We start from the raw sequence: 24,933 nt of genomic DNA on the forward strand, positions 1-24,933 counted from the left end.
ATGCAGGGAGCTGATCCTGAAGTCGTTTCTGGACCTACAGAAAGATTTTCAAATGACGAAAACACAATTTTATAAATACCTCTAATTTTGTCACGCCCTCTCCCCTAGCCTGGAGGGTTTGGAGTCTCTGGCGGAGTTCAGTCCGGTAGAGGCAACGGTATTTATGGGGGACCTTCAAGACCATAAGATATCTAAGATCTACCAATCCTTGGTGACTTACTGCTCCCCTACATTGCAGAAGCTTAAAGGGACCTGGGAGGGGACGTTGGTCCACTTGACGAGGAAGACTGGACAGAGGCCATGGCCTCTCCACAGGGGGCTGCCATAGCGGTACGTCTGCACCTTTTCCAGTTTAAATACCTCCATCGGGTTTACTTTACACAGGTTCGTTTGTGGCGGGCGGGGATGGTGGCCTCCCCAGTATTTCTTAGATGCGAGCGGGAGGAGGGGACCCTGTTACACACGATTTGACACTGTTTCTCCTTGTCACGGTTCTGGAGAGGGGTTATGACCTGTCTCTCTGAAGTGTTGGGCTGGGACTTGCCCGACTTGCCGAAATTAGTGCTTTTACACGTCATGGAGGGAATTGGGGGCAATATTTACAAACGCCATCTTATGTTGCTAGGGTTTACTCTGGCGAAGAGAGACATTGCTAGAGCATGGAAAGCGCCGACGCCGCACTCAGTGTCGGCATGGAAGAAGGGACTGGACTTTTGTATGGGCCTAGAACTCCCCATTTTCACTGCAAGAGGCTGCCCGCAGAAACATTTTAAAATTTGGAAGCGTTGGGCAGACTACCGAGGTTTGCTGCTGGAGCCGGTCTCTGCCACAGGTCCCCTCAATCCAGTTTAATTTTACTCTACCGGTGCAAGCTATAGTTACTTGCTTTGTAGTATATGCTAGCGAGTAGTTGTGGTGCAACATTCACGGCTAGGCTGTTCTTGAGAAGCTGTTATTTCGACAGTGGGGAGGGGGGTTGTTGGGAGGGGTTTCATGTGGTTCTATTTCATTTGTATTGCTCTTTATTTCTCCTTGATCTCCGTATTGAAAAGTCAAAGTCATGATGTTTTATGCTTATTGTGCAGATGTCTCTGGGTTACAGAGCCCTGCTCTATATGTGTCATTTGACGAATAACATTTGTTTAAAAAAAAAAATGTGATTCAAGATGTTATAGACTCTAAAGAAGAATGTTTGCAAAAGAAAGGAATGGGATAAGAGCCATCTCTGAGGCCTGGAGCTATTTTTCCTGTCAGATTGAGTTTGTTCAAAAATAAACCTGAAACACTAGAGACCTTTACCACTCCCCACGTGGACATGAACTTCAGAAACTGCAGGGCCATGTGGCTCACCATAGCAAGTTCCACTAAAAGTGTTAGTAAGGCCTGAAGACAGACATCACGCTATGTACTGTCAGCAATACTAGAGTTTTAAAGTCTGATTATGGATAACATCGCAAAATTTACCTCGCTGTGAGAGTCACATCAGTTGTTGTCAACATTAACAAATCTTTATTCGGATACAAATACCCTTAAAAGAGTCACACAGATAAAATTCATACAAATATCTTAAAACACATTCATATTTAAAAAACAAATGGCTAAAATTCATACAAAATAATATCAGGACATAGACAAATATATAAAAACACAAAATTGGGAATACAAATCAATGGCCAACAAGGGGCAACTCATTATCAGAAGCATCAAATAGGGGAGAATTATTTGACATATATTATCACTGACCAACAGAGGAAAATAAAAATCTAGCATTGTAATAGGTATCAGTGAATTATTAAGAGCATAATATCCTTGGCTACTCATTTTCATATCTTAAAACGCCCAGGTGTAAAAGCTGTTTTCTTTATGTATGGCATAAGAAACATAAATGGATGTTCTAAAGCATACATTCACATTGTCACGGTTACGGATAAAGTTAAAAGAATTTTTATAAAAAAAAAATTCTTTTAAAAACAATGGCCACAATATTGGTTTCCTCAGGTCCCTATAAAAGTTTTAAAAAAAAGTAAAAATGTATTGAGGACTGGTTGGATTTGCCATCACCTAGGCATTTGGGTAACATTTGAGAACAAAATCCTATCTTAGAATAAGCAACCATAAAGTGCATTGTGCCTATTTGCAGTCTAGTTATGTAGAATCTATGTTGGATGTTCGATAATAGAATAAGATAGCTCTCGGCACTTGGTAGTATGGGACCTGAGAGTTACATTGACACAGTTGGTTTAAAATACTCTCTAGTTTACCGATCAGCCATCCTATTCCCAATCAGAATCGTTTTTAAATCTTTCTTGCTAAATTGTAACACTCCAACAGGATTCTCAATGTTCAGATTCCTATCCGCTTCTTTTAGCAGGCTATTCACATAGGCCAGCCATGGTATTCTCGCTCTATATTCCAAGGTTAGGCAATTTGTTATCTCTTTGGTTATTTAGTGCCATCTTTACTTCACATATTATGCCAAAGGGTGATGGGACTTATCCGCAAGACGTCCTCTAGATAGGGGACCGCCAATGTCTTGTGAGCTATATAAGAGGAGGTTGAACAGGGCACTGCAAATAGTCTACATAGGAAAAGGTTTTCCTGGGTCTGCAACAATTTACAGTTTGTCAGGACCGACAGAGAGGCTTCATAACTGACACTAGGTATACACTTACCTTTACATAGGGTCAGTTGCTCTCTAATGGGGTTGTTCCCAATTTTAGATGTAAACCTAAAAAGGCTTCTCAGGATCTAATAAATTTAAATTTTGCTGCTTCCAGATGTGCCCCCATTGGCTTTTGTTATAAAAATGCACGTCTAAGTAGGTAAAACTTTATACTGCAGCAAGTGCTTCTCCCTTAATACGATTGATTTTCTTTTTGGGCCTCCCTTTCCTACATGTCATAGTGAATGTTTTCTTTAAAGTGATTTTCATGTACGTGTCATCAATATATGAAGTGTAAGTGTCAATCAAAAGCTGGAGGCCACTGCCGGTTCTAGATCAAGCCGGCATCGGAGGACCAGAGTTAGGAGTTGTTCAACTTTTGGGGTATCTGCTTTAATCTTCTGCAAGAACTCATCCACCCCATTAATATATAATGAAAATAAAACGGGGGGCAACAACACAGCCTTGGCGAATTCCTCCGGTAATTTTAAAACATGGTGTAACTTCTTCCCTTTACCCATAACATACCTGTGATGTTAACTGCAGGAAAGACAGGAAAGTCACAATTTTAATAGGGGTGCCCATCTTAACCAGTGACTGCCACAACTTAGCGTGATCAACCAAATCAAACGCGCTGCTCAAATCAGCAAGACATAAGTAGATGTGACCGTATTTAACCAAGGTGTATTCTCTAGGCCTGGGCGGTAAATTCCGTTCCTCTCGCGGAATTTGGGTAATTTCGCGTTCCGTGGAGAACGCGGAATTGCCTAAAATTCCGCGATCCGAAGCTCCAAAGAGTATTTGGCAAGTTTGCGCTTTCAAAAAGCATCGCCAACGGGCAGAACAATCAATTCCGTGTGTTCGCAGAACTCTGGGTACTCGTGGAGATTTCTTACAGTTTCGCGGAGCGCGACTATGCAAATTCCGCCCACCCCTAGTATTCTCGATGAGGAGATGGAGATTGATGCATTGTTCCCACATCCTTCTAAAACCATCTTGGGTGCCTGTTAAAAATGGATTATCACCCAAAATTCCAACCACTCCAGCAGGACTCTGCCAATTAATTTAGCTGAGGAGTCCAATAGGGATATTGGGCGATAACACCTTGTATAACCCTGCCCCTTTTTTGAAAACCGCAACTATGATGCTTTCTGTGCAAGATAAGGGCAGATATCCTCTGGCTGCCGCTTTGCACACCTGTGTCAGTATGGGGGCCCATAAGTTAATACATGATTTAAATGTGCCAATTGGGACCCTATCAGAGCTTGGAGCCTTTGCAGGAACAAACTTTTCCAGGGGGTAGTAACCGCTTCTAGACTAATGGGTTTTAGGTGCGATGGTCCTACATTGCATATTGCACCAGTGGTAACATCCAGACCTTGATTTTCTGCTTTAAAAATGTCTCCATACTGGCTTGTCCAATCAGCCTGATGGACAAGCACCTCTAACCTGGAGGCTGATGAATCTTTTAAAAATGGCTGATTGATAGTTTTAAAAAAAGAGTGTAACATCCCTTGTTTCATCTGCTTGTTGTAAACTAGCCCACGCCTCCTCCTGCAGATCCGCCCTTCTTTTCCTTAAAGCTTGCTCATAAGAGTGTCTTAGGATTTAAATCTCATCTCTATTTCTGGGAAAAGTCTGGAGGGCCTTCTTTAGGTTCTGGTTTGAGATTGTGCAATCCTGGTTAAACCACCTAATAGGTTTATTATCAGGCCTCTTCCTAGTTGATCTCAGGTTACTTGAAATAGCTGTTGATATTTAACTAAAAGCATCTATAATTTGGTGGGGCAGAGAATTTTGGTCAGTGCAGGTAGACAATTCAGCGGGGTTATCCTTAATAACTTTTTCTAGCAGGGCAGTTCAATTGACGTTTGTACACCTTAGGCTAATACCATTTATACCCTTGGTTTCTATGTGTTCAGCAAGTTGTGGTCCATTAGTCCACTGTGTTTTAATATTTCCTTAATGATGGCGGAGAATTTTACTAGGAACAACTTCAAATTCATCGCGCAAGGTGGTATGTGTATTTTTGCCATGAACGCCTTAATTGGAAGCATCTTTCAAGCTCCCTGTTTACAGTTTGCTGAAATGTAGTTTTTGAATATATTGTACAATGATTTGCGGCACTATAAAACAACTGCACATAATTAAACAAAAAACATACAAAGCAGCCCTCTTTAGTTCAGAACAGTGCTCCAGCCTCATTAAAGCACGTGGAAACAGGTGCCCTAGTAGGATTTTCCTTCACATACTCTCAGTTCGGACGCCGATAATATGTCAAAACTGTTAAAGTGTCAACCTGTATTACAATAATCTCCGGATTGGTAATTAGAGCCAACCCAGTTTTTAAGTCTGATCATGGATAACGTCGCAACATTTACCTTGCAGTGAGAATCACATCAGTTCTCAATATGGAAAGCACAGTACATGTATGGTAGCTTTGTAGAAAAACACGCGAGAAACCAAACACATTAACTGAATGCCAGAGTTGGCAAAATTGCTATCAACCAGAGTCGTACTGCCCTATAGGGGAACCAGGCAGTGCCCGATGGGCTGGTCTGAGATGTCAGTGTGTGGGCTGTTTTTTTGTCTGTTTCACCATGAGTCACAAAGATCTGGATTTAATCCATCGCTCTTTTGCTCACCATGCCACCCGTTTGGACCCACCCACATGCAAATCAGTCTTGACCCTGTTCCTTATGAGAACAGTCCAGCCCAAACTGCCAAGCTAGGTCCTCCCTGGACAGGAAACAAGCATCCTGAGACCGGTTTCAGGGAATCACCCCTCATCAGCCAGGCTAGCTTGAATCTAGTGGTGCAGTGAGCACGGGGCCCACGTCTGGACATACCCTTTCCACTTAGGGCGACATACGCAAAAGGACTAATGATGGATGGAATGCTGAACAATGCAAACATTCACCCTCAGTCACAAAGATCTGGGTTTAATCTATCATTGTTTTACTCACCATGACACCCCGCCCCAGTTTGGACCCAGCCATATGCAAATCAGTCTGGACCCGTGTTCCTTAAGGGAACAGCCCAAACTGCCAAGCCGAGTCCTTCCTGGACCAGAAACAAGCATCCTGGGACCGGTTTCGGAGTGTCACCTCTCATCAGCCAGGCTAGCTTGAATCCAGTGGCGAAGTGAACACGGGACCCAAGTCTGGGCATACCCTTTCCACTTAGGGCGACAAATGCAAAAGGAACAAATGATGGACGGAATGATGAATAATGCAAACATTCACCCCCCGTCACAAAGATCTGGGTTTAATCCATTGTTCATTTGCTCACCACTACACCCCAGTATGGACCCTATTGACAATAGCTCAAACTCTTGTAAATGCGAGACATATTTTATTTGAAAGAAGCAGCCGCCGTTGTCCTGGGCTGCTTGGAAAGTGAAAGCGCGCATGTCGCGCTGAGTTTTGCAGTAAAGCATGTCGTGCCTACAGTAGGAGAAACTTGTTTAAGAAAATAGTACTTACATACTAAATAAGACATACAGTGTAACAACAGAAGTAAAAAGGCCAGTTCTTATGAGGGGTTACAAATGAAAACAAGGTGGTACTATGGAGGGACAAACAAGCCTTTTAACGAATCAGAAGCCACCATTTACAAAGGACAATGACACAATCCAATGAAAAATATAGGCGGACCTTCAAGTCCATACACTAATACAGCTTGCCCCACAGAGCAGCGCATGTGCTGCCTAGGCTCGACCTAAAAAGGAGAAAGAAAAAAATACCTTCACTACGTCAGAGACAAAACACGGAATGTCTTCCTCAAAATATAGGGGACCTTTTTCCAAACAGAGGGGGAACGTGGGAAGGAGATTTATCGTACCTCCATCCTTTCCTGTTTTACTTCATCAACTTCTTCGTCTTCAAACAGTGCCAGGAGCTCACCAGTCTGGTCTAGGGAGTTAAGAAAATCCTGGGCAACTTTCTGACGTTTGTTGGCACTGGCGCTGCTACTGCTTTTATCTGCAGGAAGAGAGAAAATATGGAAAAACATTATCACTGCACATCGGCAGCACAGCTGGGGCCCTGTAACTGGACTGCAAAGTCCATTCAAACTAACACATACATTGTGTCGGCTGCAACACAAGCACTTCAGTAGGATCCGGCCTCTCTCTCTCTGCCACACCACCCAGCACCAGCGCACACTCCACTGGCTCCCCATCGAGGCTAGAATCACCTTCAAGATCCTCACCAACGCACACAAAGCCCTCCACAACACCGGACCAGCATACCTCAACAGCCGACTCAACGTCCACGCACCCCAAAGAACCCTACGATCAGCCCAGCTCTCTTATGCCGTGGTTTCCCGTGCCCGAAAGACCAGATCGGGAGGCCGCTCCTTCTCCGTCCTCTCGGCCAGAGCCTGGAACGCCCTACCGCTCCACCTCAGACAGACCACATTGTGAGAAGTTGCCCTGGCATAAACTGTCCACTAGTTATAGCAGGCACCTTGCACCAGTCCAAACAACCCTTATTGATGATAGGTTTAAAGACAACCTTTATTGAAAGCTATCCTAGTGGTAGCTATGGAGAGCAGCCTTCAGGCTAAGTCTTGAAGGAGTGTAAAGCAGCTTGCTTTACCAGAATATAACCTCTTGAATCACTAAATGAAAGGAGAACCACACAAGTTATATATAAAATATATGTATACACTCACTACTAATCTGTTTATGAGATTAGAGTCCAAGATACACAATAATACAGTTCTAAAACGACAGTAAATAGCACAATATACAATGGACCCTAGGGGCGGACCATATATTAAGGAAGTGGTATAAGAACCACGACTTGACTAGACACTGCCTAGAGCACGTAGAACTGCAGGGACCCCAAGGAACCACCCAAGGTAGTGACACAGGAGACCCACGGGGGACGTGTGCAGTGTGAGAACACAGCCGCGAGCCACGTACTATTCTATGGGAAAGTCGCGGTTGGAATTTTAGAAGTCAAGGACACTTAGGATAGGACTTTGAGCAAACCTCTTTAGACTTAGGGGTTTCTAAGGCCAGCACCCACGGGAGCACCGTAGTACTTGAGTTACCTCACCCAGGGAAGCCGGGTGCATAGGTGTCAAATGGTGTCGGGAATCGTCGTTGATTTCAATGGCAATCTGCTGCAAACTGCTGCTGCCGGGAAGGAGAAAAGTGTCCAGTGTGATCCAAGCCTGGATCGAAGATCAGAATAACCTGAAAGCAGAGGGGACAGAGTCTGGGTCACTTGCCAGTGACCAGCGGCACGATAGACGAATGCACACCGATGTAGGGTGATTCAGGTGCGAAGAAGTGAAGCTTGACTCTGCAGCTAGGAGGACCAGGAGGCGTTGACGAGCTGTCCCACGAAGGATGTTGAGTGCTGCGGTGTCGGTACTCGGATTGGACCCAACAAGCCTTGACAACAGCAACGCATGCAGGAAGAGAAAAGATGCTTTAGTGCGGACCAGCAAGGTCCCGGTGACTCCCCAAGTGATGGAGAGTCAGGGCACGTCTGGAGCAACCAGGTATGCCCAATTAAAGTTAAAGTTGCCTTCACAGGGCCCCACCAGTCGACGGACTAGGGATCTCGAAGGGACCTCGAGAGAAAACACAAAGGGCCAGCTTACGGAACACTCGTGGAGTGTAGGTGGGCAATCTTCGGTGCAAATGCTGCTCGGGGTCAGGGCTACAAGTAACTGAAAGCTCAGCTGCAGGAGTCGTTGGGAAGATGATGCTTCTGCAAAGTGACGCGGTGTCCAGGGGTTCGGGTTGCACGGTCACCACGAGGGATACGGGCCTCAGACTTGCTGTGGGCACTGATCGACCTCTAAGACCACGGAAACCCACCTCCTGTGTTGCAAAATTCTTCGGAGTCCGGCGGGAGCTTCAGAGATTCAAACTGGTCAGATGTGTCTTTGGTGCCTGCCTTGCAGGGGAGTAACTCCTTTCCTCCAAGGGAAATTCTTCAGTCATCTAGTTCAATGTAGATCGTTAAAGTTCCAGGATTCAGTATCAGAGTTTCGTCCAGGTGTAATCCAAAGCCCTGTTGCCAGGGGTTCCTATCTTATACCCAAGGAAGGGGTGGGACAAACTCTAGGGACCCACCTATGGGAGGGTCAGGAAAGAGGGGTGGCTACACCCATTTCCTTTGTCCAGTTTCGTGCCAGAGCAGGGACTGGTAGCCCCTGCAACCGGTATGAGCTGGACTATGCACAGGGACACCAAATTTGCCCCCAGTGCAGACTTCAAAGCACTCTTGGAATGCACCCACCCAGCCCCAATACACTAAAGCCTGTCTGGGAGGTGGTGACACCTCCCTGTGACAGGAAACCTATTGTCCAGGCCTCCCCTGCCAGAGTTTCGTCAAGCAGCAGGAGGGCAGACTCATGTCTGTGGCTGGCAGCATCCATTTTGTGATGCCATCGGCTCTGTTAGCTGGTACCGTGTATACCGGTGCTGTTTCTCCCTCTAGAAGGGTGGGTTCATACTCCCACACAAGTTACTGGTGTGGGGGTAATTATTCCAAGGTGTTTGACACCAAACACGACATGTTTACGTGCAGCCATCCCAAAGTTAGCATTTACCGTTATAATGCACTTAAGAGTATATGGTTTGGCTGCATCACAAACAACCACGGAATAAAGGTTCCGAAGGCTGCAGAGGGGCTCTGCTCATGAATGGGCACTCTCTCGCATAAAACCCAGGACACTGCCTTCAGGATTGCTAAGGCCTGCCATAGGGGTGACTGATAGGTTATACCATATACTAGGGACTTATAAGGGTACCCCAGAATCCAATCTGGAGTGTACCTAAAGTACTGGTAATCAATTTAAAAGGGAAAGCAGATAGGCTGGGATCCTGAATAGCAGGATCCCAGCCAAACTAAGTCAAAAACCAGCAAAACACCAGGAAAAAAGTGGGGGCAACAATGCAGTCTGATTCCACCTTCCTACACACATCACTCCCCATCTTCATGAGAAACCTCAAAACTTGGCTCTTCAACAGACCCCCTCCTTGATGGACTGGAACCTGCACCTCCCCTCCTCCACAGCGCCTTGAGACCCTTACGGATGACTAGTCGTGCTCTACAAACACGCGACTGATTGATTGATTGTTTGATCTCCCCCTGCTTTCAAACGTACTGCGCAACATTCTAATCGATACCTAAATTCTGGGAGGGGGGTTCTGGGGTAGTTTTGTGGGCTGGAGGGTGGGTCGGGGTAGTTTTCTGGGCTGGGGGTGAGTCGGGGGTAGTTTTCTGGGCAGGGGGTCGGGGTAGTTTTCTGGGCTTGAGGGTGTCGGGGTAGTTTTCTGGGCTGGGGGGTTGGGGTAGTTTTTTGGGCTGGGGATTGGGGCTAGTTTTCTGGGCTGGGGTAGTTTTCTGGGCTTGAGGGGGTCGGGGTAGTTTTCTGGGCTGGTGGGGTTGGGGTAGTTTTTTGGGCTGGGGATCGGGCTAGTTTTCAGGGTTGGGGGTTGGAGGTAGTTTTCAGGGCTGGAGGGTTCGGGGCTAGTTTTCCGGGTTGATGGGGGGGGTCGGGGTAGTTTTCAGGGATGAGGGTTCAGGGGCAGTTTTCAGGGCTGGGGGGTCGGAGTAGTTTTTAGGGCTGGGGAGGGTCAGGGTCTTTTTTCAAAATGGGGTTAGGGTACTAGGCCTCAGGGCAGGGGAGGAGGATGGGTAGTCGGGGTAGTTTTTAGGGCTTATGGGAGGGCGGGATAGTTTTTAGGGATGGGTCAGGTTAACGGAAAGGGTATTGGGCCTCAGGGGGAGGGGAATGGGTTGTCGGGTAGTTATAAGGGCAGGGTAGTTTTTAGGGTTGGGTGGGTCGGGTAGTTTTTTAAAATAAAGGTTGGCCTAAGGGCAGTGGATGTGGTTGGGGTATTTTTAGGGACAGCGCAAGGGGGTGGGAGGGGGTCGATGTAGTGTTTAAGGGTTAGAGACAGCGTGGGGAGTGGGTAGGGGTATTTGGACCTCGGGGAGTAGGGTGGGGGAGGAGTTTGGAGCTTAGGGCGGGAGGAGAGATGGGTCGCATCCTTAGCCATGCATACCCCTTTACCATTCATGCCTTTACCATGAAATTACGTGGTAACAGCATGCGTGGTAAAGGAATGCGTGGTTAAGACGCATTCGTGGTTTAGGCTGCTTGGTAGAAGCATGCGTGGTTTAGCCAGTCGTGCCTCTATCATACAGGCTTGTTTGCTTGACCTATAAGGCTCCTAGTTCCCCCTCTTTTGAAATAGTTCCTTTTTAAGTGCCAAAGGAATTTTTGCTCTCTGCAACACATTTTTAGGCATGAAGATAGAACTTCTGTTCAGTTTTTAATGTGTGAATAATTTACAAATTCAGGTTCATTGACAAAAAGTTATTTATACCCACCAATTTCAGTAACAATAGTATTTGACCAAAAATTGATAGTGAAAATGAGAAACAGAAACAAATCGTAATTTAAATAGCTCTACTGCAAGGGCTCCTTGTATTTGGTAACTTTTTTCCCTAAGCGATAGAACATCAACGTGTATATGCCCTGTATGGACAATATTTCTCACATGGCCAGGAAATCTTTGATACACCGCCCTCGTTTAATATTTCTGGCTTGACCTATGAGTTTGGGCTATATGTGAGTTCACTGGAGGCGCTTCTTGGTTTTGCTCATCATCAGAGCACAAGGCTCGTCAGGTCAGGGGATACACTCAAAGTGTACCCCACTTTGACAATTCACAGCACCAGCTAGTTAAGAGTGACTATTGTACTTTCATACCACGCTATGGAAAGACTAGCTGGTTGGTGCAGGCTAATTTCAGTACAGGAGTGCACGTCTTTCTACCCATATCTCTAATTGGAAGGTGGTTTACCAACCTTCAAAGTGAGAGGGGGTAATCGGTCCCAAACCCTTACTGGCCATATTTAGTTGAGCAAAATATGGAGAGGGTGCTTGTCCTTGACAGGGGGAGACCCTTCACCCCCTAGCCAAAAGAGAGTTCCAAGAAAGAGGCAGGACAAGCCAAAAAGTTATCGTTTCACATGGAGAAAATTCCAATGAAAGGTATGCAAGGTAGTGATTTTTATTTATTGGTGTTTGGGACTCGTGCAAAGATTCCGAGTCAGTTTGTGAGAAAGAAGCCAACACGTGTTTCGCCCCTTAACAAGGCCATCTGGCCTGGGGCTTCCTCAGGGCATAAAAATATTCTGAACAGGACTGGTGGAGTCTTGTGGAATTAGCTTGATGTATGTTTTTCTAAAAATGTAACAGGCATAATGCCCTCGCTTCGGCAATCTCAGTTGGCATCATTACCAACCTTCCCCTGTAGAATTACTCCAATCACCCATCAACAGGATCCTTACACTGACAGCTTTCTATTAGGAAAGTTCCACATGAGTTTTGAGGCTGGGTAAACATGCAGATGGGGGGGAATGTTCTTTGGAAGATACAGTGGGAGCCACACCAAATGGTGGTCCCTCCTCAAGCTTTTTTGTCCTTCCTTGTAAGTAAGTCAACTGAACTGCTATATCGAGTTATGATCAGGCCATTATCTGCCCATGAACAGTACATGACGTCTCCCCTCTTCCTTTGTGTTGTGCTGGGCATGGTCTAGCTAGTCAGAGAATTTGGCTGTTAATGTCTGGTTTCAATCAGGTAAATTTGCATAACTAACTGATGAGTTTTGTCAGGGAACAGACTGATTTTTAGGGGTGGGCGGAATTTGCGGAATCGCGTTACGCAAATCTCCGCGAAACGGTAAAAAATCTCCGCGAACACGCAGAAATTCCGCGAACACGCGGAATTGCTTGTTCGCGATGCTTTTTTCCTGTTCACAATTGCTGTTTGCGTGCTCGGGGAGAAATATCTCGCGAACACGCATTTTGAGATCGCGAACAAGCAAAAATTTCGCGAAATCGCGGAAAGCAGACTTTTTAGCAATTTCGCGTTCTCCGTGGAACGCGAAATTACGCAAATTACGCAAATTCCGCGAGCGGAACGGAATTTACCGCCCAGGCCTACTGATTTTGCTGTTGTACTAAATGAAAGGTCTAGGAATATGGAAGAAGTCCTGCTACTGCAATCTGCAATGGCAAAAGAGGTTGAAGTACTGCCCAGCAGGAGAAAAACAGAAGGATATTGACCAAGAAGGACAACGTACAAGACCTGAAGCATATAGGGAGGTTCTCACAAAAAGTGAAACTGCCCTGGAGCCTCAAGGATTTTCCACCCATATGATCAAAACTGACTCAGCAGGGTGAGGATCCGTGAAGAGGATTCCAAGACCCTATGTGTGGTAAAATCTGCATCATTCCAGATTTTGCGATATCACATGCATGCCTGTTTGCAGACCAAGAATGACATTTTGCTGCTCAAGCTTGGTCTAACTGTGGTGTTCTAATGGCTGAGAATGTCCGTCCTCATGCTGAAACCATTCAGACCACCCTTGAGAAGCACATGGTTCCATAGAAAATGCTGTCTAAAGTTGCATTTGCCTTCAACCCTACATTCTAGCTCCTTAGTTACAACTGTTGATATGGTTAGTCCAAGTTGTAAGTTGTGGTGTTGAGTGTGTGTTCCTAAAACTAAGTCCCAACTGGACACTCTCGATATATGGTTCAAATTTTGGTACCCCCAGCTAGAAAAAATCACTACCAGTACTTTCCATTAAAAGAGTTTGGTTTCTAAGAAATAACCACCCAAAGAGAGTATTCGTTTCTGAGAAACAAAAGAATCACACTGATGTGCAGAGAGTTTTCGCCACAGAAATAAGACCACCAATTATTTTTCCTGTCCGGGACTGCCACACCTCACATGTTAGGTAAGGGCAAGACAACAAATATGCGCTGGAAGGCCTGCCTAACAGACAGATGCAAGCAAGGGTAAGATGGATGGGCTGTAAGAGGCAAGTTTCTGATAAAGGACCAAGTGAGCTGCATTAGCCCCACCTGTAAATGAGGTGTTAGACCTGCCATTTGCAGCGGGTTTATCCCCAGACTTTTTGATCTCCTGTTTTAGACCCAGTTTGTGTTGGTTTTATGACTCTGGGCACTTTACCACTGCGGATCAGTGCTAAAGTGCATATGCTCTCCCTGCAAATTGCATTTATGGATTGGTGAGTCCATAATTGGCATGTTCGATTTACTGGTAAGTCCCTAGTACAGTGCACTGTGTGTGCCCAGGGTCTGTAAATCAAATGCTGCTAGTGGGCCTGCAGCACTGATTGTACCACCTAAATGAGCAGCCTGTAAACGTAACTCAGACCTGCCACCCGCAGTGTCTGTGCACAGTTTGGTACTGTCATGTCGACCTGGCAAGTGGACCCACTTGCCAAGCCCTAACCTTCCCTTTACTGACATATAAGTCACGCCTAAGGCAGGCCTAAAGTACCCCTGTGGGCATGGTGCAGTGTTTGTGAAGGGTAGGACAATTTGTGATGTGTAACATGTCCTGATAGTGAACTACAATGAATCTCAGTTTTTTTTTTACTATTGAAAGGCTATCTCTCCCATAGACTAGAATGGGATTTTATTCATAACATCTTATAAATATAACTTCCCATTACGATGCATCACCGTCCCTGCATGGCAGTAAGGCACCGACGCATCACCTCCCCTGAAGTAAGGAACTGACGCATCACCTTGCCTGTGACAGTTTTTGTTTGTGTGTGTGTGACACATCCAAGGTACTTTGTTTGAAAAGTGTTGCATCTGCAATTTACTTTGAAAAGAACTGTTGCTACATTGTGAAAGCCATACTTTTATTACTGTATTGTGGATTTTTGCCGTTTTGGTCCTGTTTGATTTAGATACAGATTACTTACTTTTCTAAACTGGTGTGGTGTCCATTTGTAATTTTCACTGTAACACTGTATGTGTTCACAAATGCTTTACACACTGCCTCTGAGATAAGCCTGACTGCTCATGCCAAGCTACCAAGGGAGTGAGCAGGGGTTAATTTAGAAGTGTATCCCCCTTACCCTGACTAGGAAGAAGGGTCCCTACTTGGACAACGGTGCACACCATTGCCAACTAGAGACCCTCATTTCTAACATGAGGTATGAGAACAACAGAGTTCCTTCACAGTAGTAAGTGGGTGGCTATCCAGTTTGAAAAGTAGGTGTCACATGTTTTGATGCTGAACTGTAAGAGGGGAGAGGGGATACAATTAGAGTTCACACAGGCACGTATAGAAATGGCGGCTGCACGCTATATACAGAGTATATATTGGACATGCTGGAGAACGAGGCATCAAGACCCTGAGCTCACACATGACATGCACAATGCAAGGGACGGCAAGATGTGACCAAATACAAAAAAGAATGGGAGGACTACGGAAATTGCTGTCATGCCTCAATGCCTATTTAAACAGAAATAAAATTCAGTGGCTATTTTAAGAGACAAGGCATTATCAGAGAAATGCTGCAGGAGACCCATTTAGCTGTATCTTTTGGATTCTGTAATAAATCTTTCTAAATTTCAATTCCTGCCCTCGAACTCAAGGATTGAGTCTATCCTTACTTAATTGACTGTATTAATGATATCATGCATGATGCCTTATCTTTGAGACATACTGACTGGTGAAATTGAAGTTTAATACTGTTTCTGACTCATCCACCCGTGGGAGTGCTGCTGAGGTAATATTTTGGGGTGTTCAATTTTAGGGGTTACATGGTAAAACAGAAGATGTAATTTTTTGAAGCCTGACACACTACTTCCTGTTTCAGACAGCAATGAAGACAGTGACGATAATGATGATGACGATAACCAGAACATGATTGTGTGAATGTCACAGAATGATGTACCAAATTCAGACCAGAGATCAAAGATATTGCTCTCGAAATGGCTGAACTGATTTTGATTGTAGATGTTTTTTGTCTGAGAGACTGTTGTGGAAAGCCGCTTATGCAGTGTGTTCCATTTACAAAATGACTGAGGCATCATGCCTACCTAATATAATTTCAGCACAAATGTCAGAGTTGATTGCACTGACAAGAGTTTGTTACTTTGTAGACAATACGACAGACAGTATGGATTTGGAGTGGTAGAAACCTTTGGGCAGTTGGGGTCACAACACGTTTTCATGACATCCTCTGATCTTCCCATTAGGAATGGTTTCCATATCCTTGATTTGTTGGAAGCAATACAACAATCAAAAGAAATTGTAGTTGGCAAGTATGCTACCCATAGGGATAGTGATGACATCTTCATATTGGAAACAAATATGCTGACCAAGTGACTAGATACTGCGTACTGGGCAATACAACCGTGCTATCAAATGAACAGATTGTAATGCAAGAGAAAGAACAAAATTAATCAAGTGAAAGTTCTGATGAACATACAACAAACGTAATTTGCTTCTTGTTAAACCAAATACAGACTTCATTAAGCGAATTAAGGGATCTCTAGAAGGCAATACCAGAGGATGAGACATGAAGGTGGTAAATGTTAGGTTTAGTTTTAAAAAGATTTATAATGATGTCTGGGTCACTCCTGATAACACATATATTCACCCTGACTTGATTCTGCATTGCATAAACTGGTATCTGCATGGCTAAGCACACTTAGGAAGGGATTGGATGACCAAGTCTTTTAATAAGTACTGGTTTAATACTAGATTCTGTAATGTAGAAGAATTGTGTCAAATGTGTGTCAAAGAAATAATCATGGAAAGAGAACTATTGTGGCTATGAGTCATATTGGCAAATCAGAGGGGCCATTTACAAGACTTCAAGAAGATGTCATAGGGATGCCAGTTTATAATGGCCTTAAATATGTACTTGTGATTGTCTGCTTGCTCTCTAAATGGGTTGAAACATATCCTACCAGGAGATCTGACAACATGACAATAGCCAACATTTTGTTATGGGAATTGAGCCTGCAGTTTGGCCTGCCACCTTCTATTGAGGCAGACCATGGATCTCATTTTAAAAATGAAAGCCTTAGACTGATTTGTACAGCACTCCAGATTGGTCAGAAATTCAATTTTAGGTATCGACCTCAATCATCTGCATTGTAGAGAAAATGAACGGGATTATAAAAAAAAGGATTATAAAAAAAGACAAGTTGATTAAAGAGTGGGCACCCACCAGTTTGAAATGGCCTTATGCTCTTCCTCTTGTTCTGAGGAGTAGCATCAGTACTCCAGACAAAAATATTGGACTCTAACCCCATGAAGTGGCAATGGGCAAAGCCATGAGAATAGCCTACATACCCTCAGTAGCACTTTTATCAATTACATTATATTAGATCACTGCAAACGTCTGGCTTATATAGTGAAATGTATCTCTCATCAGGTGAACTTGGCAACAGTCCATCAAAAGAAACTCATCGTCATCCCCTGCAACCAGGTGACTGGATCCTAGTGAAAAAGCATGTCCATCAGAGCTGCCCTGTGGAACGTTGGATGGGGCCTAACCAAGTTGTGCTTGTGACTAACGCTGCTGTGAAGTGTGCTGGAGTACATGCTGCACACGCTGATCACACTGGAAGTGTGAAGAATGCAGATGAAGAAGTGGAAACATCAACTACTGATTCACAGAGTCAAGCTCACCTTCACTGCATGGATTCTGAGTGGGGTGGGGAGAATTTAAAAAAAAGTTAAAACTGGTGAGGTTACTGATGAAAGAGAAGGTGAAGATCCTGGTGAAGGTGCCAGTGGCTAGTTTCAAGCCAAAGATAACAGTGAAGAGCTGTTGCAAAGTGACACGCAGCAGCAAGAAGAAATTGTCTCTGAACCAATTAGTGAAAAGCTTCAGCTGAAAATGTGAGTCCCAAGAACCCACAGGGGAAGAAAGCAGTTCACATTGAGTCGAATTGCTTATGCTCATGGAAGCACAAGTTCGTCAGAAGGTGAAGAAGACTTGGCAGTTGTCACAAGTTAAAATGCGAAAGCCATATCACCCAAGGCAGTGAAAAGAACTTGCTACAGAAAACACTGGGAGAATAAAAGGTTAGAATTGATCTAAGAAGAACCAGAGGCATTTGGAATCGATTCGGAAATGGTGAAAGTTACCAGCAGACCAGCAAGAAAAAATTCCAAAGAGAAAGTACACTTTAACTGAATGGGTATATCTAGCATCCGTGTCTCAAGAACAAAAATAGGAGCCTGATACAGAAATCTACAATCCAATAAACTGTTGTCAACTCGGCTTTGAAACTGATCTAGAAGAAGTGTCACTAACTGTTTGAAAATCCTGACAATGGCAAACATTTTTTGAATTGTTCAAAGATTCCAGAAGAAAAAGTAGTTTTGAAGATTATGAAATGAAAAAAAGTTTGATTCTGAAGTAAAATTTTGACTTTTGATAATTTTGAGAAACAAAATAAAAAAGATATATTGTCTTTAAAAAAAAATCGGGTTTTCTTGAAGACTGATTTTTGTTGTTGCATATTCTTTTAGTTTTTGTTTTAAATATCAATAGAAATGGCATACAGCAAATGCTCTAAAATTGTTAGCATGGTCTCACTGATAACAATATTAACAGTCTTTGTTGGTCTACTGTTGTGTCTTATTTCACAGGTAGGATATATGTCTCCAAGGAAGTTGAACTAAGGACAGTAAATGTTAAGGTTTAGTGTAATATGCTAACACATAGAGAAAGTTTAATGTAATGATAATATGCATACAAAAAATACTGAGTGAATATGTTGAACTGTCAAGAACTGTATGGTGTGTATTTTCCTCCCTTCTGCAGGTGAAGGCGCAACCTATTTGCAGCTACCTATCTCATTTGGCTTGTCATGTGGTGTTTTGATTAGCATATTTAATAAGCAGGAGTTCCTATCGCCATATCTGGCGGATTTCAACGTGTCACTAGAGAATCTTCCAGTTTCCAAAGATGCTAGGAATAGGGTAACCTATGATAAATATTTGAATACAGTTTAACAAACCATCCACAGTACTAAATAGACTAAAAAGGAGTAAGTGTGTAGTTTGAGCAAGGAAGAGTGTGAATTTGCTAAGGAGTATAATGAGGGGAAAGTGAAAATTGTGAGAAATTGGTAGAAGGAAAGAAAATTAGAGAACAGTTTAAGGCTGAGGAAGAATTTAAGTTTTTCAAGGGTAAATTGTGCATAATGATTCATGAACTTACATCAGTGAGGTCAATGGACTTTGTGGGTAAGATCGAGGTGGAAAGAAGTTAGGTTGTTAGTAGTGGTTTCTGGTTTATGAAGAACCAATACTGAAAGGAATTTATTATGTGTGGGGTAATACTGTTTACTTCAACCGGCTTCATAATTGGGTGGGTTCCTGCTATTTGGCATCAGTATTTTCTAGTTTTTTATCAAGTGAATGGGATGAATGATGCTTTTAGTTTAAGAAACAGAAGGAAGATGCCACTTACCAGTATGCATCTGTTCTTGGCATGTAGAGCTGTAGATCCACACACTTATGCATAGATCGCCATCTGGTGTTGGGCCCGGATGTTTGCACTTTGTTGTTGTCCTGAAAAAGACTTTGGAAGTCACGGGATAGGTGGCTCCGCCTTTGGACAATAGCGCGCATGGGCATCGACTCCATCGTCAGATTGTTTTTTCGCCAAGAAGGGAAATGATGGAGTTTTTTAAGAAACAGAAAAGATGTCCATGTATGTTGTATCTAAATAAGATAATACTGGAACAGATAAAGGTAGCCGGGGAGGTGGGTGGGCGTGTGTGGAGCTACAGCTCTACATGCTTAGAACAGATGCATACTGGTAAGTAGCATTTTCCGTTCGAGGCATATGAGCTGTAGATCACACACTTATGCGTAGATTGCATAGCAGTACTCCTGCTTAGCGGCGATTACCAGTGTCTGTTGCAGTAGTTTGAAATAGTGTTTTAAGTACAGCTTGGCCCACACTAGCTTGTTGTTTTGCCTGCACATCTACACAATAGTGTTTTGTGAATGTGTGCGGTGTAGACCATGTAGCTGCTCTGCAGATATCATCTAAGGGAATGTTCCCTAAAATTGCCATTGAAGCCCCTATCTTTCGGGTAGAGTGGGCTTTAGGGGGAATAGATAACGTACGTTTTGCTTTGTGATAGCAAATTTGTATACATTTGACAATCCACAGTTCGATCCCAGATTTTGATATGGGATTGCCTTTATGTGGTGGTGAGAAGGATACAAAGAGTTGTTTTGTTTTGCGAAAAGGTTTTGTCCTGTCAATATAATAAAGGAGTGCTCTTTTTACGTCTAGAGTATGAAGAGCTCTTTCTGCGACTGTTTGAGGTTGCGAGAAGAATACTGGCAACTCAACAGACTGATTGAGATGAAAAGGAGAGATAACTTTAGGAAGGAATTTGGAATTTGTCCTGAGAACCACTTTGTTATGATGGAGTTGTAAAAATGGTTCTTGAATAGTAAGTGCTTGTAGCTCGCTGACTCTTCTAAGAGAAGTAATGGCCACAAGGAAAGCGACTTTCCATGTAAGAAATTGTAACTCACATTTATGCAGAGGTTCGAATGGAGGGCCCATTAGTCTTGTGAGGACAATGTTTAAATTCCACACTGGTGAGGGGGGTACCCTAGGAGGAATGGTTAAGGCCTTCCATAAATGCTTTAATGGCAGGTACCCTGAATAATGACAAGTGTTGTCTATTTTGTAAGTAAGCTGCTATGGCAGTGAGGTGTAACCTAATAGATGTGTATGCTAGATTACACCTTTGAAGATGTAGTAGGTAACATATGATGTGTTGAATAGACACATCTAAAGGATTGATGCTGTTGTTATTACAGTATATTACAAATCTTTTCCACTTGGCTGCATAGCAGGCTCTAGTGGTGGGGCGTCTAGCCTCTTTGATAACATTCATGCAGTCAGGGGGTAGGTTAAGGTAACCAAATTCTAAGACTTCAGGAGCCAGATCGCTAGGTTGAGCAGTGCTGGGTCCGGGTGTCTGATCTCTCCACGGTTCTATGTTAAGAGGCGTGGGGAGAGGTGTAGTTTGTGGTGTGGGACTACTGATAGTTCCAGCAGTGTTGTGTACCATGGTTGTCTGGCCCATGTTGGAGCAACTAGGATGAATGTCAGTGAGTGTTGCTGCAGTCTGCGCACCACCAATGGAATGAGTGGGAGAGGTGGAAAAGCGTAGGCAAATTTGCCTGACCAATTCATTCATATCGCATTGCCTTTGGACAATGGATGTGGATATCTGGCTCTGGCGGCGAAGCGTGGGCATTTTGTGTTGTAATGTGTGGAGAAGAGATCTATCTCTGGCTGCCCCCACATTTGGAAATACGGTTGAAGAACTTGTGGGTGAAGTTCCCACTCGTGAATCTGTTGTGTCTGACGACTTAACAGATTCGCTATGCTGTTTTGGACTCCTGGAACGTGTTGGGCTAGGAGAAAAATGTTTTGAGGAATAGCACACCTCCATATGCTCTGCGCTAATTGAGAGAGCTGTAGGGAGTGTGTCCCGCCTTGTTTTTGTATATAGTACATTGCTGTCATATTGTCAGTGCAGACTAGGACAGCTTTGCCTGATATTTGTTTCTGGAATGATTTTAATGCCAGAAAAATTGCTAGTAACTCCAGGTGATTGATGTGGAGTAATTTTTGCTGAGGTGTCCATTTGCCTTGCATGGTGTAATGTAATAGATGAGATCCCAAGCCGGTGAGCGATGCATCTGCTGTTAGTACAATCTGTGGAACCGGCTCTATGAACGGTTGCCCTTTGGAAAGGTTTTGTGTGTTCCACCAATGCAGAGAGCGATGCGTGCGCCGTCTACCAACACCAGATCTGTCAGCTGACCTTGAGCCTGGTTCCACTGACGAGCTAAGGATTCCTGTAGGGGACGCATGTGGAGTCTGGCATGAGGTACTATGAATATACAAGAGGCCATCATCCCTATGAGCTGCATGAACACTCGAGCTGGAAGTGAGTGTTGTGGTTGGAATTTTGTAATGAGACTTTGTATGCTTGCTATCCTCGGTGGACTGGGATATGCAAGGCCTTTTGAGGTGTTTATTGTGGCACCGAGATACTGTTGGATGTGGGACGGTTGTAGGTGAGACTTTGTGAGGTTTATGGTGAATCCTAAGCCATGAAGTAGTTGGATCGTGGCGTGTGTGTGATTTACACACTGGTTGTATGACTTGGCTTTTATGAGCCAGTCCTCTAAGTACGGGAAGACGTGAATTTGTTGTCTTCTTAGGTGAACTGCAACTACTGCTAGACATTTTGTGAAGACTCTGGGTGCTGTGGTGACTCTGAATGGGAGAACCTTGAATTAGTAATGCTGACCGTCCACTACAAATCTGAGATATTTCTTGTGAGCGGGGTGAATGGGAATATGGAAGTAGGTGTCCTGGAGATCTAGGGTGGCAAGGAAATCGCCTTGTGTGAGCAGAGGAAGAACCTGTTGAAGTGTGAGGATGTGAAAATGGTCTGATTTTATGTAAAGGTTTAGGGGTCTGAGGTCCAAGATGGGTCTCAGGGTTCCGTCCCTCTTTGGAATGAGGAAGTACAGGGAGTAAACTCCTGTGTTTTGCTGTTGCAGGGGAACTGGTTCTATTGCATGTTTTTGTAGAAGGGAAATCACTTCTTGCTTTAGCAGCGATAAATGTTCTGTTGACATGGAGCGCTGTCTGGGTGGTATGTTTGGTGGAGTAGAGGTGAGTTCTAGACAGTAACCGGTTTGAATGATCTATCTCACCCATCTGTCGGTAGTGATGTTGCTCCAGACAGGTAGGAATTGTAGCAGTCTTCCCCCGACCGGAGTGGAATGGTCCAGGGGGAGTGGAGGGAAGTCACTGGGTGGGGTTGGAGGCGGAGCGAGTATTGTTAGTTTTGCCTCTGCCTTTGTTATTATTGCCTCTGTGGCCTCCTCTATGATAACCTCTGGTAATAGTTGTTTGGGTGGGACTTTTGTAGGACGTGGAGGGGTTGTCAGAGTACCCTCTGGAGGTGCCCGTATAAGAGGAGTGACAAAATGAACGTCTGGGAGCTTGCAACGGCAAGACTCCCACTGATTTAGCCGTGTCGGTGTCTTTTTTAATCTTTTCTAGAGATGAATCCACGGCAGGGCCAAATAGATGTTCTTGATCAAATGGTTGGTTAAGTATGGTATTTTGAACTTCTGGTTTAAACCCTGAAATGCGTAGCCATGCATGTCTACGTAAAAGGACACCTGTGTTGATTGCTCGAGAGGCGGTGTCTGCCACATCTAGAGCACAACGAATGGAGGTGTTTGTTATAAGGTTACCCTCTTGTATGAGGTCGTTGGCTTTTGCCTTGTATTTGTCTGGGAGGTGTTGTAATAGGGTTTCCAACTCATCGTAGTGTGCCCTATCGTATCTAGCCAGCAAAGCTTGTGTGTTGGCAATACGCCATATGTTGGCTGCTTGTGACGCTGTTTGTTTACCAGAAGCGTCCAGGAGTTTTGACTCCTTGTCGGGAGGTGGAGCATCGTCTGATGTTTGTTAGTTAGCCCTCTTTCTGGCGTTGGACACCACTAAGGAATCCAATGGTATTTGTCCCTTGATGTAAACAGGGTCTGCTGGGGCAGATTTGTATTTTTTCTCTATTCTGGTGTTAATAACTTCAGCCCTTACAGGATCTTTGAACACCTCAGGTGCGTGTTTAATAACCCCTGTTAACATAGGGAGAACAGTAGTGGACCTTTGAGATGTATCAAACGTGTCCATTAGAAAATCCTCCTCATCAGGGTCTGTATGTAGAGCTACCCCGTGGTATTGTGCAGCTCTGTGAATGAGCGGGGTGAAACCCATAGTGTCCTCTGGAGGGGAAGGTCTAGAGGGATAGATGTCATCTTGTGGCACATCACAGACATCTGGCGTGCCGTAATTGTCCGATGGGTCGCCTGGGGTGTAAGGGTGACTAGGATCCCCTAATGGTTCATCGTCTGGACCCTCTCCCCCGTCCCCAGATGTGTCATCATCATCCCGAGGTGGAGGAGATGGTGAGGGGAGTGAAGTGGAGATAGAGTAGGGGAGTGGTGTGGAGGAGGAGGTGGAGAAGGAAGTCTGAGAGGAGATGTTGCAATGTCCCTCTCCTTTGGTGGAGATGGAGCCGGTACAGGCATGTCCATTGTTCTCTTCTTGGAGCTGAGAGTTGGTTGCCCTATTTTTGAGTCTTTAAGAAGAGTTTTTTGCGTTGGATCCGGTCGAAAAAGCTCTTGTTGTGGAGGTTGGTCTTTTGGTGCCGATTTTTTATGTTCCGAAGGTTTGTGTGGCACCGAATCTGGAGCCAAGTTATGCTGTTTAGGCTTGGAAACTTGAGATTTTTTGGTTTCTGAAGGAGCCTGTGGAACTGGTTGTTTTTTTGGTTCCGAGGGATTTTTCAGTTCCATACGTTAAGAACCTGCACTTTTCAGAAGTGGCTTTTTACTCGGTTCCGATGACTTTTTTGGAGTCGAGTGGTCGGTACCAATATGTTTTGGTGCCGAGTGCGTCGATGTGGAGCCAGTGGTCGGCACGGAGGGGGAAGACAGTTTCTTTTTGGGTGCCGGGGATTGGGTTTCGGCACCGACAGCAGGCTAACTCGATCCCGAGTGGCCTGAAGGCTTATGTGTTGACTTGTTTGTCAGGCCCGAAGGCGGGACGTGGGAAGTCTTGTCCCAGTGTGCACCTAGGCCCGAAGGTGAAGGTGTTACCGAAGCCTTTTTCGGGAGTGGGGGAGGGGGTCGGGGTCGACCTCACTACTTACGACCCGCTGCCCTGGGGTGATGTCTTCGATGTCGGAGTCGTTGGCTTCGGAGGCGCTGACGAGGCCTTCTTCGACCCGCTCCTGCTCTGGTACATCGATGCCCTCCTGGAAGATGTCGTTGGGAATGGATGTCGACGATCGAGCCATGCTTCTTCGAGCTTGATGATCCTGGATAGTTTTCTTGGAGCGGAAAGAGGCACAAGCTGGGCAGTCTCTGGCCTCGTGCTCCGGTGAAAGGCAGAGGTTACACACCTCATGAAGATCTATGTGTGGAAACTTGGATCCACATTGAGAACACTTTTTAAAAGGAGTCCTTTCCAAGAGCCAGGTCGAATGGCGTAGGTAGGCCCGAAGGCCTTCTTCGACTCCTGGAATCGAAGACTTCCAGCTTGTAGAGATGCGTGTCGAGTAGGGAACGCGATCGGAACAATACCGGAGAAAAGGGTGAAGGATTGCGCACCGAAAGTTGGAATGGTAATGGCACCGAACTGAAGCGCGATAAACACATCCGAGCCCGATGGCGGAAAAAAACAATCTGACGATGGAGTTGATGCCCACGCGCACTATTGTCCAAAGGAGGATCCACCTATCCCGTGACTTCCAAAGACTTTCCAGGACAACAACGAAGTGCAAACATCCGGGCCCAAC

The 24,933-nt window shown here is 44.7% G+C and overlaps 1 protein-coding gene across 5 annotated transcripts in view; it reads right to left on the reverse strand.

Moving 5' to 3' along the window:
* Positions 1-24,933, reverse strand: part of SUPT3H (SPT3 homolog, SAGA and STAGA complex component) — a 2,245,889-nt gene that overhangs the window by 965,420 nt on the left and 1,255,536 nt on the right. For all 5 annotated transcript variants that reach the window (XM_085610529.1, XM_085610533.1, XM_085610532.1 and 2 more), the window contains one exon: positions 6,506-6,645. In XM_085610529.1, the coding sequence (XP_085466655.1) occupies positions 6,506-6,645 (140 nt within the window). The remainder of the gene's footprint in view (positions 1-6,505; positions 6,646-24,933) is intronic.

The sequence above is a fragment of the Triturus cristatus genome, chromosome 6, assembly GCF_964204655.1.
Source record: "Triturus cristatus chromosome 6, aTriCri1.1, whole genome shotgun sequence".
NCBI lineage: Eukaryota > Metazoa > Chordata > Amphibia > Caudata > Salamandridae > Triturus > Triturus cristatus.